This window comes from Manis javanica, chromosome 6 (genome assembly GCF_040802235.1).
Source record: "Manis javanica isolate MJ-LG chromosome 6, MJ_LKY, whole genome shotgun sequence".
Classification (NCBI taxonomy): domain Eukaryota; kingdom Metazoa; phylum Chordata; class Mammalia; order Pholidota; family Manidae; genus Manis; species Manis javanica.
In genome coordinates, this window is record NC_133161.1 from 26,324,147 (window position 1) to 26,338,627 (window position 14,481).

Sequence of the window (14,481 nt, forward strand, 5' to 3'; positions counted from 1 at the left end):
AAACTGTGGCTCTCTTTCAAAGCCATATGTTCCTATGGCCTATTTACAGTTAGTTTACTAGACTCATTTTGAGGCTATTATAAGTTAAGTATTATGGGATAATAACCCAACATACTGCAAAAAGCTGCTTTTTCAGAGAAATTGTGTGTGTAGGGGGAAAAATGAAAGAAGCCTTGAATATCATTAACATGAGAATCATTTTCAAATATAAACTTAAACTAAATTATAAAATTATCTGAAGTTGAACTTATCACCAACAGTGACAAATGTATTTTTTAGGGTGTTAGGTTCATAAAAGCAAGCTCACATTTGAAAAGTAAATGAAGAAAGGCCAGAAAAGAAATTGGGGTATTCCTTGAAGGGAAACAATATTAGTGTTTTTCTAAATCCCCTAAGAAACCATATTTCTAAAAACAGTCCTTAAATTTTTTAAAGCAGAACAAAAAGTGTATTTTACCTTTGCTTTTGTTTGATGGTCCTTGAAAATCACCTGATGCAAAGCAGAGGTTAGTGGCAAAGGACAGATGCCCTTGTGGTTCCTCTGAGAAACACGTTATTACAGGAGTGACTCAGGCCTCCAACTTAAAACGGAGGCATGCATTAAAACTCTTTGTAACCAAAGTCAGACACTCTCAAAAGCATATTGGTAAAAATGACCATTGCTTTCTGGAAATACCCAATTTAAACCCACTGATTTAAGAAGGATTGATGGTGACTTTAGTTGGAAAATAGGCAAAGAAAACTATATTTAAAAGATTTCCAGATTAAAGAGAAAAAAGGGGTCAAGTGCTTTGTGAACTACAATATACATTATTTAAAAAACAGATTCAAATGTGCTATCCCTGATGATAAATGAATAGCGAACTCTTAGTGGGGCATCAGCTATCACCCTGAATAAATACAACATTAATTTACTAAAACTAATTGATCAAAGTGATGAACTGAACACATGTACTTTCTTTTTCTTTTTTTTAATGATAGAGCATCTTTATGGAATTGCAGGCTGTTTCTTTGCATTTTTTTTTTACAGTTTTTGAAATTAAAGTATTATTGATATACACTCTTACAAAGGTTTCACATGAAAAACAATGTGGTTATTATATTCACCCACATTAATGAGTCCCCCCCATACTCCAATGCAGTTACTGTCCATCAGTGTAGTAAGATGCCACAGAGTCTCTATTTTTCTTCTCTGAGCTACACACTGTCTTCCCCATGGTCCCCCCACACCATGTGAGCACATGTATTTTCTGTGTCATCTTCAGTACATGTCCTTAGAAAAAAATACAGTAGGAAGCTGAAAGCAAGGAGAGGTGACATGACTCAAAGACTGAAAATGGGTGAAATTGAATGAGAAATTTAAATTTAAAATATGAAGTAGAAAATTACTCCAGAGTTACGAGCCATGCCTTCCACTGGAGAGAAAAACCCTAAGCGTAGAGACAACAAATTCAAGGAAAGGAACTACATGGAGGTTTCATTATCAGAGCAATTGATTAAGTATTGCTTCCAGTATAGCAGATACAGTTAAATCACTCAACTTCCCAAAGCATGTAGAGATATTTGACCCTAGGACACTTAAAAAAAGAAATATCTTTCTCAGCAGGATTCAGTTTGGTTGTTAGACCAAAGACAAAATCAGAGCTGAACTGAATACAGCTGGGTCTCCCCAGTGGGCACAGAGGGGATAGAGGCTTGCAAGGGTCCTCAACCCACAAGGGAATCATACTCCTCTTTCAAGTTAATTTTCTCCTTACTCTTACAATCGTGAGCCTTCCTATCAACCTGCCTGTTTGCTACTCACATGCCCCAGATGGAATCCTATTTCCTTTTCACTGTTTACTGTCCATCCTCCCGTACCACATAAGAATCCTGGGAGTAAATAGATCCAAACGAATACAGGGGGAAAACCCCAACAACAGCTCTTTTCAGTCAGTTCTGGTCCCTCCTAAATATAAATGGATGACAAAGGATCATCAGACATTTCATCCTGTTGGATACAAGCCAACAGTATGAAAGAGAAAGTATTTAATAAGGGGAACAACTGATCCCAGAGAAAATGGACAGAATAAAATATGCAATAACAGCAACAATAAAAAAATCTAATTGATATTCTCAGAGAGATTCAAGAAGCTATTGAATCCATAAACCAAGCCTGCTATGAAAAAAAGAGCAATCAGGTCTCACAAACACAAAAAAAAGAGTTATTTGGGGTTAAAAATATGAGTGTTAAAATATGGTGAAGACTAAACTAGTATTCTAGAAGAAAGGTGGGCAAATTTATAATAAAAAGCAAAAAAGACAGACTTAAATATGTGAAAGTAAAGGGAAACTGAGTATAGGCCCTGAAGAACTAAGATCCATCTAACACTAGTTCCATAAGTGAACCAAGAGCGTGGGAGAAAGGAAACCATTGAAAAATAAAGAAAATTATCTTGAGCTGTAGATGGGAGTCAAAATTAGAAGAAGCTGAAAAGCTTTGTAAATAGTCTCTCTAATATAAAAATAAACATAATGACATGAATGTACTAAGGACCAGAGAGTATGATTAGGACATACTGCTTCTGAGATGAAGATACACGTTCTTCCTGAGTGGTGTGGAGCAATTAACAGACTGAAAACACCGAGTATCTGATCAAAACGTTTGTGTCCAAATAAAGGGTATTATGTTGTTTTTTAAATGAATGGGAGGTAGAAAACCATGCTGCCTTAGACAACAAAGTGCTACTGTTCAGGTTTCTCAGCAGAGACAGACTCACTCTGTTTCTAACAGGTACTACTATTATCTTAGAAGGTATGTTTCATTAACTAAAGTGACTTGTAGTATTTATAAGCTATTCTGCTTACAGATGTATCCTTAATGAAGGTCTTAGGAGAATTATCATAAGTGTAGGAATGCAGTTTAAATTTTGACCTTCTATTTAAGAAATATAAAGGTGTCTATATTTGTCTATGACATAATTGATGACATCTCATTTTTGTGAGACAGTTGACTAAGTATTGTAGTATGGAAACCCAAAATTATGCAAGTGAAAATAAATTGCAACAAATTAATTTTTTATAATCTGCTTTAACTTGAGGTATTTTGTTTTGTGTTTTTTTTTTAAACCACGATTTTGAAGACTCTGTTACTAGAAAGTGGCAGTTACTTTGGCTTTAGTTTCTTTTCCCCATTTTATCTAAGAAAAAGTTCAGTGCTTATCTGTGGGTAATATATTTGGGGTGTTTCTTCTTTTTTTCCACATATTTGTTGTATGTTTTCCTTCATCCTTCTTATGCCCTGATTAGTTTGGAGGCACTTTAAGTTTAAACAGTGAATGCAGTGATGTGTGTCCTATTGTCGATGTATTCACTGATCAGTGGGGAAACCTGGCTGTACCTCTCCTTGCCTCCATGTCTTAGTTTCTTCATCTTCAAAATGGTGGTAATATTTATTCATATTTGCTTTTTCGTGTTTTACTGGAATCCATTGCATATCAAAACCCTGAAATAATAATTGTTGAAAAAGTCTATCACCGTAAGGATAGAGGGAGCCATTCCTTTTCACTTATCATGGCTTGGTACCAACTTTAATAGTTGTAAAAATGTTTCTTGCTTGGGCAAAAGAATCTAATTTGTAATAGAAGCCTTAGTGCTACAGCATACCAACAAAATAGGGGGACTTAGCAAACAACCCTCAATTCAGCTTACTATGCTTCACTGCCTCTTTAACCCTACTTCTGAAAATGAACGAAGGAATGACGAATGAATGGACAAATTAATCGAAGTCTGAATCCTATCTACCTAAGCTCTGCCTGTATGTCAAAATGAAGTACCTGTGAAAGTGCAATCTTGGGAAGGTGTCAGACAGGAAAACATCTTCTCTAAGCTAAAGAAGGAAATAGTATTTGGGATACTATAATCTCTTTCTAGTCTTTAAAAAAGAAAAGGATCTGGATTCCAACTAGGTTGGGTCAAGTGACCACATGGATTTTTCAAATAACTTGCCATAAATAGAGAACCGAAAGGAAATTACTTACAATATACTTCAATAAACTAACAAGTATCAAATCAAAGAATGTCCAATATAAATTCCATTTTATGGGAATCTAATAGGGCTTATCTTTTGATATTGAAGATTGACAAATTTCCAAGAGCCCTAGTAATACTTTGGATAAAATCAAACCCTATAGAACTCAGTATAGATCTTGCCCCTATGCCTTTGTAACTTGGGGTCACTCGTATTATTTCAGAATTCCCAATCCTTGGAGTGCAAACAGCCATAACAATGGTTATCTTTTTTAGCTCCCATGTTATTGTATATTCCATGTTCCATATGACCTTATTGATTTTTCAATTTACTATAAATGATTGGAGCCTTAAACACATTGTAGCAATATCTAATCACAATAGACGTTATTGTTACTATACAATTTAAGTGTATATTTATTTTTAAAATGTAGATCTATTATTTGACCCACTTTCTTCCAAGAATTGCTCTTCATTTAAGAAAAAAAAAGTACCTTCTCTCAGATTCTCAGTGCAAATAAAGTTAACTAATGACCTGGTTTCCTACTCCCCTTCTCTTTCTCCTGCATTAGCCACACGGGCCTTCCTGACGTCCTGAAACGTTCCAGACCTGCTTCTACTTAAAGGTCTTTGCTCTTGCCCCTCCCTAGTCCCAGAATGCTCTTCTCAAGTATATTTATGACCTGCTTCTCCTGCCTCCGGTCGTCTCATTAGGGAGGCCATATCTGACCACCATACATAAAATTTCCAGTCCTCTCCCACACTCCCTAATTCCTTTACTCTTTATTATTCTGCACAACACTATCACAATTTGATGGTACGTATTTATTTATTGTTATTAACATTGTAGCAGGGGATAAAAAAATTTCAGCGGAACCACAGATAGTTTCATGCTGAGCAAAACTGATGAATTCGCTGTTGGAACCGTATTCTTCCCTCTTAAGAGCTCTGATGAGCGTTGCTGGCAAGACTCTCCATGCCAGCCATAGTAGCAGTGACACACAAATCCCTTCTTCAGGTCCTTTATTGTCTTCAGCTTATTGATAGGAGAAAGGATGTATCTGAAACTCTTATTTGGGATATATTTCTTACTGCTACTGTCAGGCATATGTAGATAGGAGGGGGATTTGGGTGTTTTTCAAATGCATCTTCCATTATTGTTACATAGACTTTGCCTACAGAGTTTGGAGGCAGATGTCACATTAACAGCATAATGGCCCAGTGACCCTTGAATAGATTTTTGCACAGATAAGCAGGTCTTTTGTAGGGAAAAATAGAGATGCAGATAATTCTCAGAATATGATCCCTTTATCCAGATGGTTTTCATGCCTGAAGTTTTGTTTGGTAAGGCTGAGGAGGAAGGTCCACATCCTTGATGAGCAAGGCTGTGACCAAGCAATTTCATACCATTTTCTGGGGAAGGAGATTGCACACTTCCCCACTAGAGGCTATTTGTTAATATAAAGAGATATTTGTAGCAATATTTCAAAAAGATAATCATTAACACTGGATGGTTGTTTTAAACTGAACTTCAATTGTGAAACATCTTCAACAGTGATACTTAGTATGTGCTAACATTAGGTCAGATTTTTCTAAGACTGACAAGTTATCCCATTCTTCTCCCCACCTCTGCAGAGAGAATAGTTCTGAAGTTGGGGAGTAATCTTTGCATCCATGTTTTTGTAACTTTACTACATATATACATAATTATGAACAATATGTAATATGATTTTGCATTTTTAAACTTTTATATAAATTTATATCATTTGGGCTGTGGTTTAGCATTTATAGGATAAATAAATTGTATTTTATTTATGCATCAGGTTGTAGGAAGTAGAATATAAAGATCATTAATCTCAACTGAAACTTTTGTTTTGGATGTATTTCTTACTGCTGCTGTCAAGACCTGAGTCACTTGTACTGGTATTTAGGACCCAATAATAGGGTGGCCTTACCACAAATTTGCATTTAGGTGTCACTGATGTGTCCACAACTTTTGGGCTTTAATACTAGGACACATTTCCATCTGTTGATGATCATACCATGCAACTAGGATGGGCTAGCCTAGTTGACATGATAATAATATCATCAGCTAACCTGTAAGAATCTGGCTAGAATCTTGACAAATGCCTGTCTTGATCCATATAGGAAAGAACATGGGAAAATACTATAGATTTATTAATAATATAATCTGAGTTTTCTATTAATGTTTCAATTATTTTTAGCAATATTAACCCTAATGCATAGTTTTCTCAGTGAAAGAGGCCCCACACCTGTGAATCCATCTAGAAAGGATTTAGGGGGTTAAAATGGAAAGTCAAAAGGGAGAATAAAGCCCCTAATGACAGGCAGTGGAACACAGTATCCCCTTGGGGATTAACAAGTTCTGAAAATTCTGTGTAGAACATTTTTGTTTCAGACATATTCAGAATAGCCCAGCCTTGTACTGTATTTAGAAACAAATGCTATTTTTGGTCAGGACAAGACTCCTTGTCTGAGACATCTGAGGGGTTTTCTAGGACAGATGGAATAAAATAAAAGCAAGCCAACCATTGAGCAAAGAAAGAAAAAGAAAATGATTGATGGCAGATTATGATCAAAGAGAACACAGAACAGAGGTAAACACAGCCAAGTTAAACGTGGGCATCCTCTGTTCTGTCCCAGACTCCTTCCTTGAAACACCTTCCTCGCTTAGCTTCCAGGACGTCCTGGTTCTTTCCTCCCTCACTGGAGGCTCCTTCGTAGTGTCCTGCACTAGCTCCTGCTCATCTCCCCTACCCCCTAATAGTGCAGTGCCCTGGGCTTCATTGTTGGACCTTTTCTCTGCCTGTACTCTCTCTGGATAAATTCATTCCCTCTCATTGCTTTAAGTAGAACCCCTGAATTTCCCAGACTTTATCCATGAACCAATTATTTATCCACCTACCTGTCTGACATCTCTGCTTGGATGAATGTCTCACAAGCATTTCAAACTTTACATACTTCATTCTGATCTCCTGATCCTCTTCCCAGCCTGCTCTCAGCCTCCCCCATGTCAGTGTAGGCCAACTCTCTCTTTCCACTCTCTCAGGAGCAAAAACTTGGAGATGTAATAAAAGTTACATTGCCCACTTTACATTACCTGCCTCCTCCTACACCCAATCTCCTCCAGCCAATCTCCTACACCCATCCTTGAAACAAATGAACAAAGAAATTGACTGTGCTCCTTGATACCTGGGACTCAAGCATGGGGTGTGGAGTGGGAGGCTGAGAAATTTTAACCTGGATAATAATCACCAGCACAGATATGGCACTAACCATGTTCTAGGTACTGTTTTAAATATTTCACATGTATAAACAATGTAATTCTCATAATAAACATACACATAATGCTGTAGATACTGTTATTCTCCTCACTTAACAGTTAAAGAAATTGTAGAGTCAGTGACTTGTTCAAGGTCACATGGTCAGTAGGTGACAAAAAGTGAATGTTGGAAACCAAGCCACCAGTTTCAGGCCTCCTGAACTGAACAAACAACGCCATCATGCTGATCTGTGCCAGGCCAAATAAGAAAGAGATGGCTGTTTTATATTTTATGAAACTGGATGTTTTAATACCTAAAAGTAGGACTATTTGTTAACACCTGGAATGTGAGGAAAAACTGTGGCCTCAGCGTGTTCACTTAGGCAGTGCAACAGGCGACCAGCAGAGCATGATCCAAGTCCACTTGGGGAAATGATAAGAGTTACCTTATGTGTGCACTTCTATCAAGAGTAGATAGTTAATAAACCTTTATGTACATATATGTTTTCCTCCCATGAGCATTTCTATCATAGATTATCAGAAAATAAAGAATCACTTTTGGAGAATCCAACCCCCTTAGTGTGGATGAAATATGTACTTTCAAAATTAAGTATTCTTTTTCTTTGTCATATATATACTATTACTGAATCTATGGAAATCCCTGCAGAACAGGTTTTATTTCAGTACTTTTTTGTTTAGATGGGGAAACTGAGGTGGAGAGAGGTTAACGAACTTGCCCAAGGTGACACCCTTAGAATGTAAAAATTGAATTCTCACTTAGGGTTGTCCAACTGGTGGAACACTTGTGCTCTATCCACACTATTCCTAACCACAGTGGCTGGTACAGAGTCGTGCTCAAACCATGTTAGTCCCTGCATCCTTTCAACTTCATTAAAGTCAAGTGAATGGATAAAATCAACTATTTATGTCTTATATGAAAAATTAAAACAAAAAACAATGTCTAGAATAATTAAAGACACTGACAGAGAAGTCACTGCTTACCTTTGAATGAGAATATTCAGATCCTCCCCACAATACTATTCCTGCTGCCCCCAATACTGCACTCTCACCAATAGTGTGTACAAAGTCTTCCTAGATAAAAGAAGTCACATAATTAGTTGACAACCCAGATTTAGTCACTGACAATTCAGTGATAAGACTCAATCCATCAACTGCGGTAAAGAACACATTGATAAGTTATCTTCAATTTGAAAACAAAGGATCTCAGAGGAGCATTGGAAAAGGTAACTCTGCCTCACTTACATTTTTATTTGATAAGTATTTATGGTGTTTCAGGCAGTAGTCTAGACACTGAGAATATAAAAGTGAAATAGATTTCAGTTCCTGTCCTTGATGGAGCACTCTAGTGTGATGGCTGAGATGAACATATAAACAAGTAATTACAGTATAATAAAGTTCCATATTAGCATCCACAGCATATATAGATGAGACGAAGCACTTAATGCTGCAAGGAAGAGTCTGGGAAGGCTTCCTTGAAAAGGTGAAATTTCAGATGGGTCTTTGGAAATGAGTAAATTTGTGAGACAGACTAGAGTAGAATGTTATGTCTAGTAAGAATAATATGGGCAGAGGTTCATGGGCAAAAACAAGCACAGTCCATTCAGAGAGCTGCCAGTAAAGCTCAGGGGACCTGCCAGCATCTGAATGTCTGTATATAAGCAGTATTCAAATACCGAGTCTTCTATACCCTTTGGAAGTATGAGCACTGCACTACAAAAAATGTTCAGTACTGGAAAGCCACAAATTAGTAACTTTGATAGCTGTTTTGTCTGTCACATAAAAAATGTATTGGAAGAGGAAATCACAATGGTAAGCAGGGACACCAATTAGGAGATGATGGAAACTGTTCAGTGAGACATGACGAGGGTCTTGACAAAGTCATTGTCAGTCCTTGTAATGCAGGGGAGAAGATTAAAGAGCTATTTGGAAATGAAGATGGATAGGTCTTCATTACCTATTGAATAAGGAAAACAGAAGCATCCAAGTGACTCTCAAGTTGGGTGACTAAGTTGATTATACTTCACCCAGATGAGAATTTGAGGAGGTAATGTTCATGATTATAGACAAAGAGCAAAGAAGCAAGAAATATGGAGAGGTGAAAGATAGAGGGGATGAAGGATGGAGCAATCTTCATTCTTTTCTTCCCTGTGAGGTGTGGAAAATCAGATATCCCATGTAAGGCAGACAATTTTAGACCTAGAATGAGAAAATGGCCGTGCTACAGCAAAGCTTCTCTGCTTTATAGGAAGTCTCCAGTAACACTAGTACATGTCTTTTGCAATTTGTCTAATACAACAGGAAAAAAGATCTTCCATTGTACTAACTAGTATAAAATTCCTTAAATGTAAATCAAGTGTCTCATTTAAATTGAGACCCTTCTGAAAGAAAATATCCAACAGAGTTGGGGATGACTTCATTGAAAAGTTGTGTTATTTAAACAATAGGTGAGAAAGATCCATACTGGTAGTGGATGTATGAAACATGGAAGGCAATGGCATGTATTAAAACTCTCCAATGTAATAATACTCCAGTAATTCTATAGTCTTTGGTGAGTACGGTATGTGGTCTATTGATTTCTGTAGAGCTCAGAGGTGATTCTTAGTCCACAATTTACTTCAAAAATCTAACAATAGAATGGAAAAGTTATGAACACACTTTCATTAAAATATATCTCATCTTAGTCTCCCATTTTCTATGCCAACTATCTGTATGGATTATTATTGCTTTCTACTGTTATTATTGATAATATATCATGCCTGACATGTTGTACACACTCTCTAAGTACCTTTTGAATGAATAATATAACCTACCTTTTTTTTCAAAAGGATTTGAGAAAGTGAGGTGATTTAAGAGATCCGTTCCTTGAGGAGTGACTGATCAAGATGACTGCGGTAGCTATTGACTGATGTCTTCAAACATCTGGACTACTGGCTTTTGAAAGAAGGATTTGATTTATTCTATCAAGGCAAATTAGAATTAGAACTAGGGGCGTGCAGTTATCTACTTTATAGGAAGCAGAACAGACAACACTCAAAAATTTTCTAGGAATTAATATTGTCCCAAAATGGCAGTTTTTCTTCTGGAATAGGGAGCCCCATCAAAAATGACTAAAGCAGCAGCCAGGTAAGAAAGAATCTATGTTTGGGTAAAGGACAGATTAGGCACTTGTGATATTCTCCAATTTTTTGTCATGATGCTTTGCTTCTGCTTCTCTTCCTCTTAAACTTGGTGAATGAACATCCCATTTTGAATATTACTGAAGAATCCTGCACTGAGAGAAATATCAACTCTAATCAACAGCATTTGGGTCAATAGATTTTATTCTGAAATATTAGAGGAAGACTTGATACTGTTTTAAACGTCCTTATCTCAAACACAAGTGGTCTGAGATGAGCTGTGTATTGTCTACCCAACAGTGCTGTTTGTATGTTGGGCACTAGAATAATAGGTGTAAGGCTGAGAGCGCTGACTGGAGGAGCAAGCACGTCGAACCCTGATGACGTGTCAAAGTCCCTGGCTGCTGCCCCTCCCACGTCAGACCCTGATGACGTGTCAAAGTCCCCGGCTGTTGCCCCCTCACCTGATACGTTAGCCAATCGTCGCACCGCTGTAAATCTAAGCTCTGCCTCCCCCTACCTTCTTTAAAAACTCTCTGCCTGTCTGCTTTCGCGCGCGAATTCCCCAGCGTCCATTTCTGTAGACAGGAAATCTCGCCCGGGTGTTTGCGTTCAAATAAATTACCTGGCCCTTTGTTGCCTCTCTTCGCCTGCTTATTTCGGCTAGAATTTATCTTACAATAGGACTGTGAGTTCATAGGTATGGATGGAAATTTAAGGGTTTTCTATATCTAGCCACCCGTCTAATGATTGAATCCATACAATGTCATATCTAAATGACAATCTAACTAAAGCTTTAACACTTCCAAGTGTCTGCAAATTCACTGTTTTCTAAACAAGTTCATTCCCACATCTTGTGCTTCCTACCTTGTGTTAGGTCTAAGGATAATATCCGTTTATATAAACCCTTTTTAAGGCCTTGACCCTAACCACTAGACTCTTAAAGAGAAAATCAACAGAATCTATGTTATTTTTCAATTGACCTAATCAATTAAAACATAAAAATGTAACAAAAATATAGTTGGCTAACAATTTACCCAAGCTCTATTTTGTATGTTATTTTTTAATTTGGAAATTTGCTGCTAGTCTTTCATATTAAAATGCTTACTGAAATTTCTCCCTGGTTACAACTAATCTATCTGTTATATGATTTAATGCAAACTTAACAATGGTTCTGCAGGAAACCCTGGCAAATGCTAAGGTGGTAAGAATTATCATCTAAAGACTCTAAGTAAACATCTAATTGTTAGTGAGACAGTTTCAGAATTGGCTTGATATTTAACCAAACATATACCTTTAGTAGTAAAAAAAGTGTTATATTATCAAGGGAAAATAAGTATCCTAAAACATCTTTTCCTAGACTTTATATACACATTCTACTAAGTTTCCATTTTTTATGTGAGTGTCCATATTTTTTCTTACCTGTGACAAAGCTTCAGTGCTATGTAAATAAAATGGTCTGGAAAAAATAAAGACTGGCAAAACACTGCCTTGTCTAGCCATTTCAGCAATTCTCATGGCTTCTCTAACTCAATAATGAACAAATTTCAAAGCATTTAAACTTGACTTCAATATTTTATCCAAATATATTGAAGTATTAAGTGCTATGCTTTTTTTCCCATGGCCACTGGAGTTGTTCGTTGCGGAAAATTTCATCATTTGGGCAGTTACCTGTGTAACTGCATTTGTCCTGTAATCGTAATTGTAGCAGTCTGGATGGAGATAAAAGCCCCATAAACATTTTGGCCTCATTTCTAAAGCCAGTGTGAGAGTAGTGTTCGTAATACTCCTTCCAGCATTTTCAAATTCCTGTTGCGCAACTCTTCCCACTTTCATTTCTGACCGGTCAGGATGGCGGTTTGTAGTGAAGGCTAAGGAGTAGTTTTTATGTATTATTCTATTGCCCCAATTTCTATCCCACTGGGGATTCCAGTTTTCCCAGTCAACCACAACAAGGCTTTCTGATCTCCACCAAGGAATAACTTGCAATGTCATCAGCGGTCTTCCAAAGGTGTTTAGAAAGACTCATATTCTGGGGTATCCCTCCGTTAAAGGATTTTCCATCTTGAGAAAAAGAAGGATAATAATAGCCTAATTCATTTGGATAAAATATGGCAATGGTTGACCCACTCTGAGTCTCTAAAGGATTTGATATAATATTAAATAATTGAAGATTCAGATCCACATTGAAGAAATGTCGACACTGCATTGTTGGGGCGGCCCAGAATATGCTGAAAGGTCGGTTCCTGATGACTGCAGGCATTTCTGGACTGAGGGCTGAATGAGTGAACATGATCAAGAGCAGCAGCACTCCTAACTCATGCCACCCACGGGTCACACATGGCTTGTACTTTTCACCATGACAGCAGTGCCCTTAAAAATAAGAAGATGAAAAAAAATTAGGCACGACAGAGTCACATATCCCTTTAGTTTTATCCTGTACAATAAACAGGAAATCAAGTAAATCCGTGGTGGTGTTTAAGCTGTTCTTTAAGTGGTAAACCCAAGTTTTTAAAAGATTTATGAGGCTTCTTGCTAACGTAAGTGAAGTTTATTTGTTTGTTCTTTTAACTAGCAATGTGAAAAAAAAATCCAGGGAATAAAAGCTAAAGTAAAAATTTTCACACAAATCCTCAGCAAAGCCAGCTCTAGCTCTTCTGATTTTAACGTTCTATGTCCTAAGCCACCGTATACCAACAAACCTCTGGGTGTAAGGAGAGTCAGAAAAGAAAATAGGAATGGGTTGCTGTATCTCCTTACTGATTTCTGGAAAAGTGACTCCAAGAACATGCCCTGCTGAAAATTAGCAAGTGTTGGCATGTTAGCATATATTAAATAGAACAAAAAGAAATAACAAATGGTAACAATAATCCTTGCTTGCTATTTGAAATGACCTGGCCCCAAAGATGTGTTTATTCGTTTGTTTTTGAAAGACAGCCCTCTTGAAATTAGCACAGGCTGAAATAGAAAAGATACAGCATTTACCTACTGTTAATTATGCACTTTGGTGTTGTCATCTTCTCTCAGGTACATAAATATGCCTAAAAACCTATTCATTCTTTAACTCCATGGTTTTCCCATGAAGAAATCAGACTGTATTTTTACCAGTTAAGTCCCAAATGAAACCTGGGTTCCTCAAGTCTCTTCTAAATAGTCAGTTGAACCGAAACTGCCAAAGAATCTCTCCAGAATACAAGGACTGTCTAATAATTGATATATTCCACCCAATGAGATTTCACCCTGAGAGCAGTATGGTTGAAGTTAAATATTAAGTTATTTTACCAAGTACGTAGTTTTTAAAATAAAGGAATCACAGATTTTTCTCTTATGTAATTGGACTTGGTGTGTTTTGGGTTATACATTATTTTTTTTAAGGTATCATTGATATACACTCTCATGAAGGTTTCACAAGAAAAACAATGTGGTTATTACATTCACCCTTATTATTGAGTCCCCTCCCCATACTCCATTGTAGTCACTGTCCATCAGTGTAGTAAGATGCCACAGAGTCCCTATTTGTCTTCTCTGAGCTACACTGTCTTCCCCACCATGACCCCACACATACCATGTGTAAGAATCATGATACCCCACAATCCCCTTCTCCCTCCCTCCCCACCCACCTACCCCCACCCCTCCTTTTGGTAACCACTAGTCCCTTCTTGGAGCTTGTGAGTCTGCTGCTATTTTGTTCCTTCAGTTTTGCTTCGTTGTTATACTCCACAAATGAGGGAAATCTTTTGATACTTGTCTTTCTCTGCCTGGCTTATTTCACTGAGCATAATACCCTCTAGCTCCATCCATGTTGTTGCAATAGTTCCTGCTCTTTAATACCTTAAATGCAGGAAAAGATACCAGCCAAAATCAAATATTAACTCTTGCAACCTAGCACCCCAATTTTGTAAGGAACTATGAGTGATAGGCTCTCTGTACACTGAATTTTTTAGTGAACAACTATGATTGATAATTTGCTCTTTTAAGGAAATTGAATATTACTGAGACAATGAACCTCTTGGGGAATTTGTATTATGGCACCAGAAAAATCACTAAGTAACC

General features: G+C 37.1%; 1 protein-coding gene across 1 annotated transcript; it reads right to left on the reverse strand.

Moving 5' to 3' along the window:
• Window positions 1–4,846: 4,846 nt before the first annotated feature.
• LOC108392260 (hyaluronidase-1-like) lies at window positions 4,847–12,770 on the reverse strand. Its single transcript, XM_073239991.1, is given in 7 exon segments — window positions 4,847–5,266; window positions 8,294–8,383; window positions 11,851–12,042; window positions 12,044–12,108; window positions 12,111–12,409; window positions 12,411–12,748; window positions 12,750–12,770. Coding segments are annotated over 7 exon segments (1,425 nt in total).
• Between the last annotated feature and the right edge of the window lie 1,711 nt (window positions 12,771–14,481).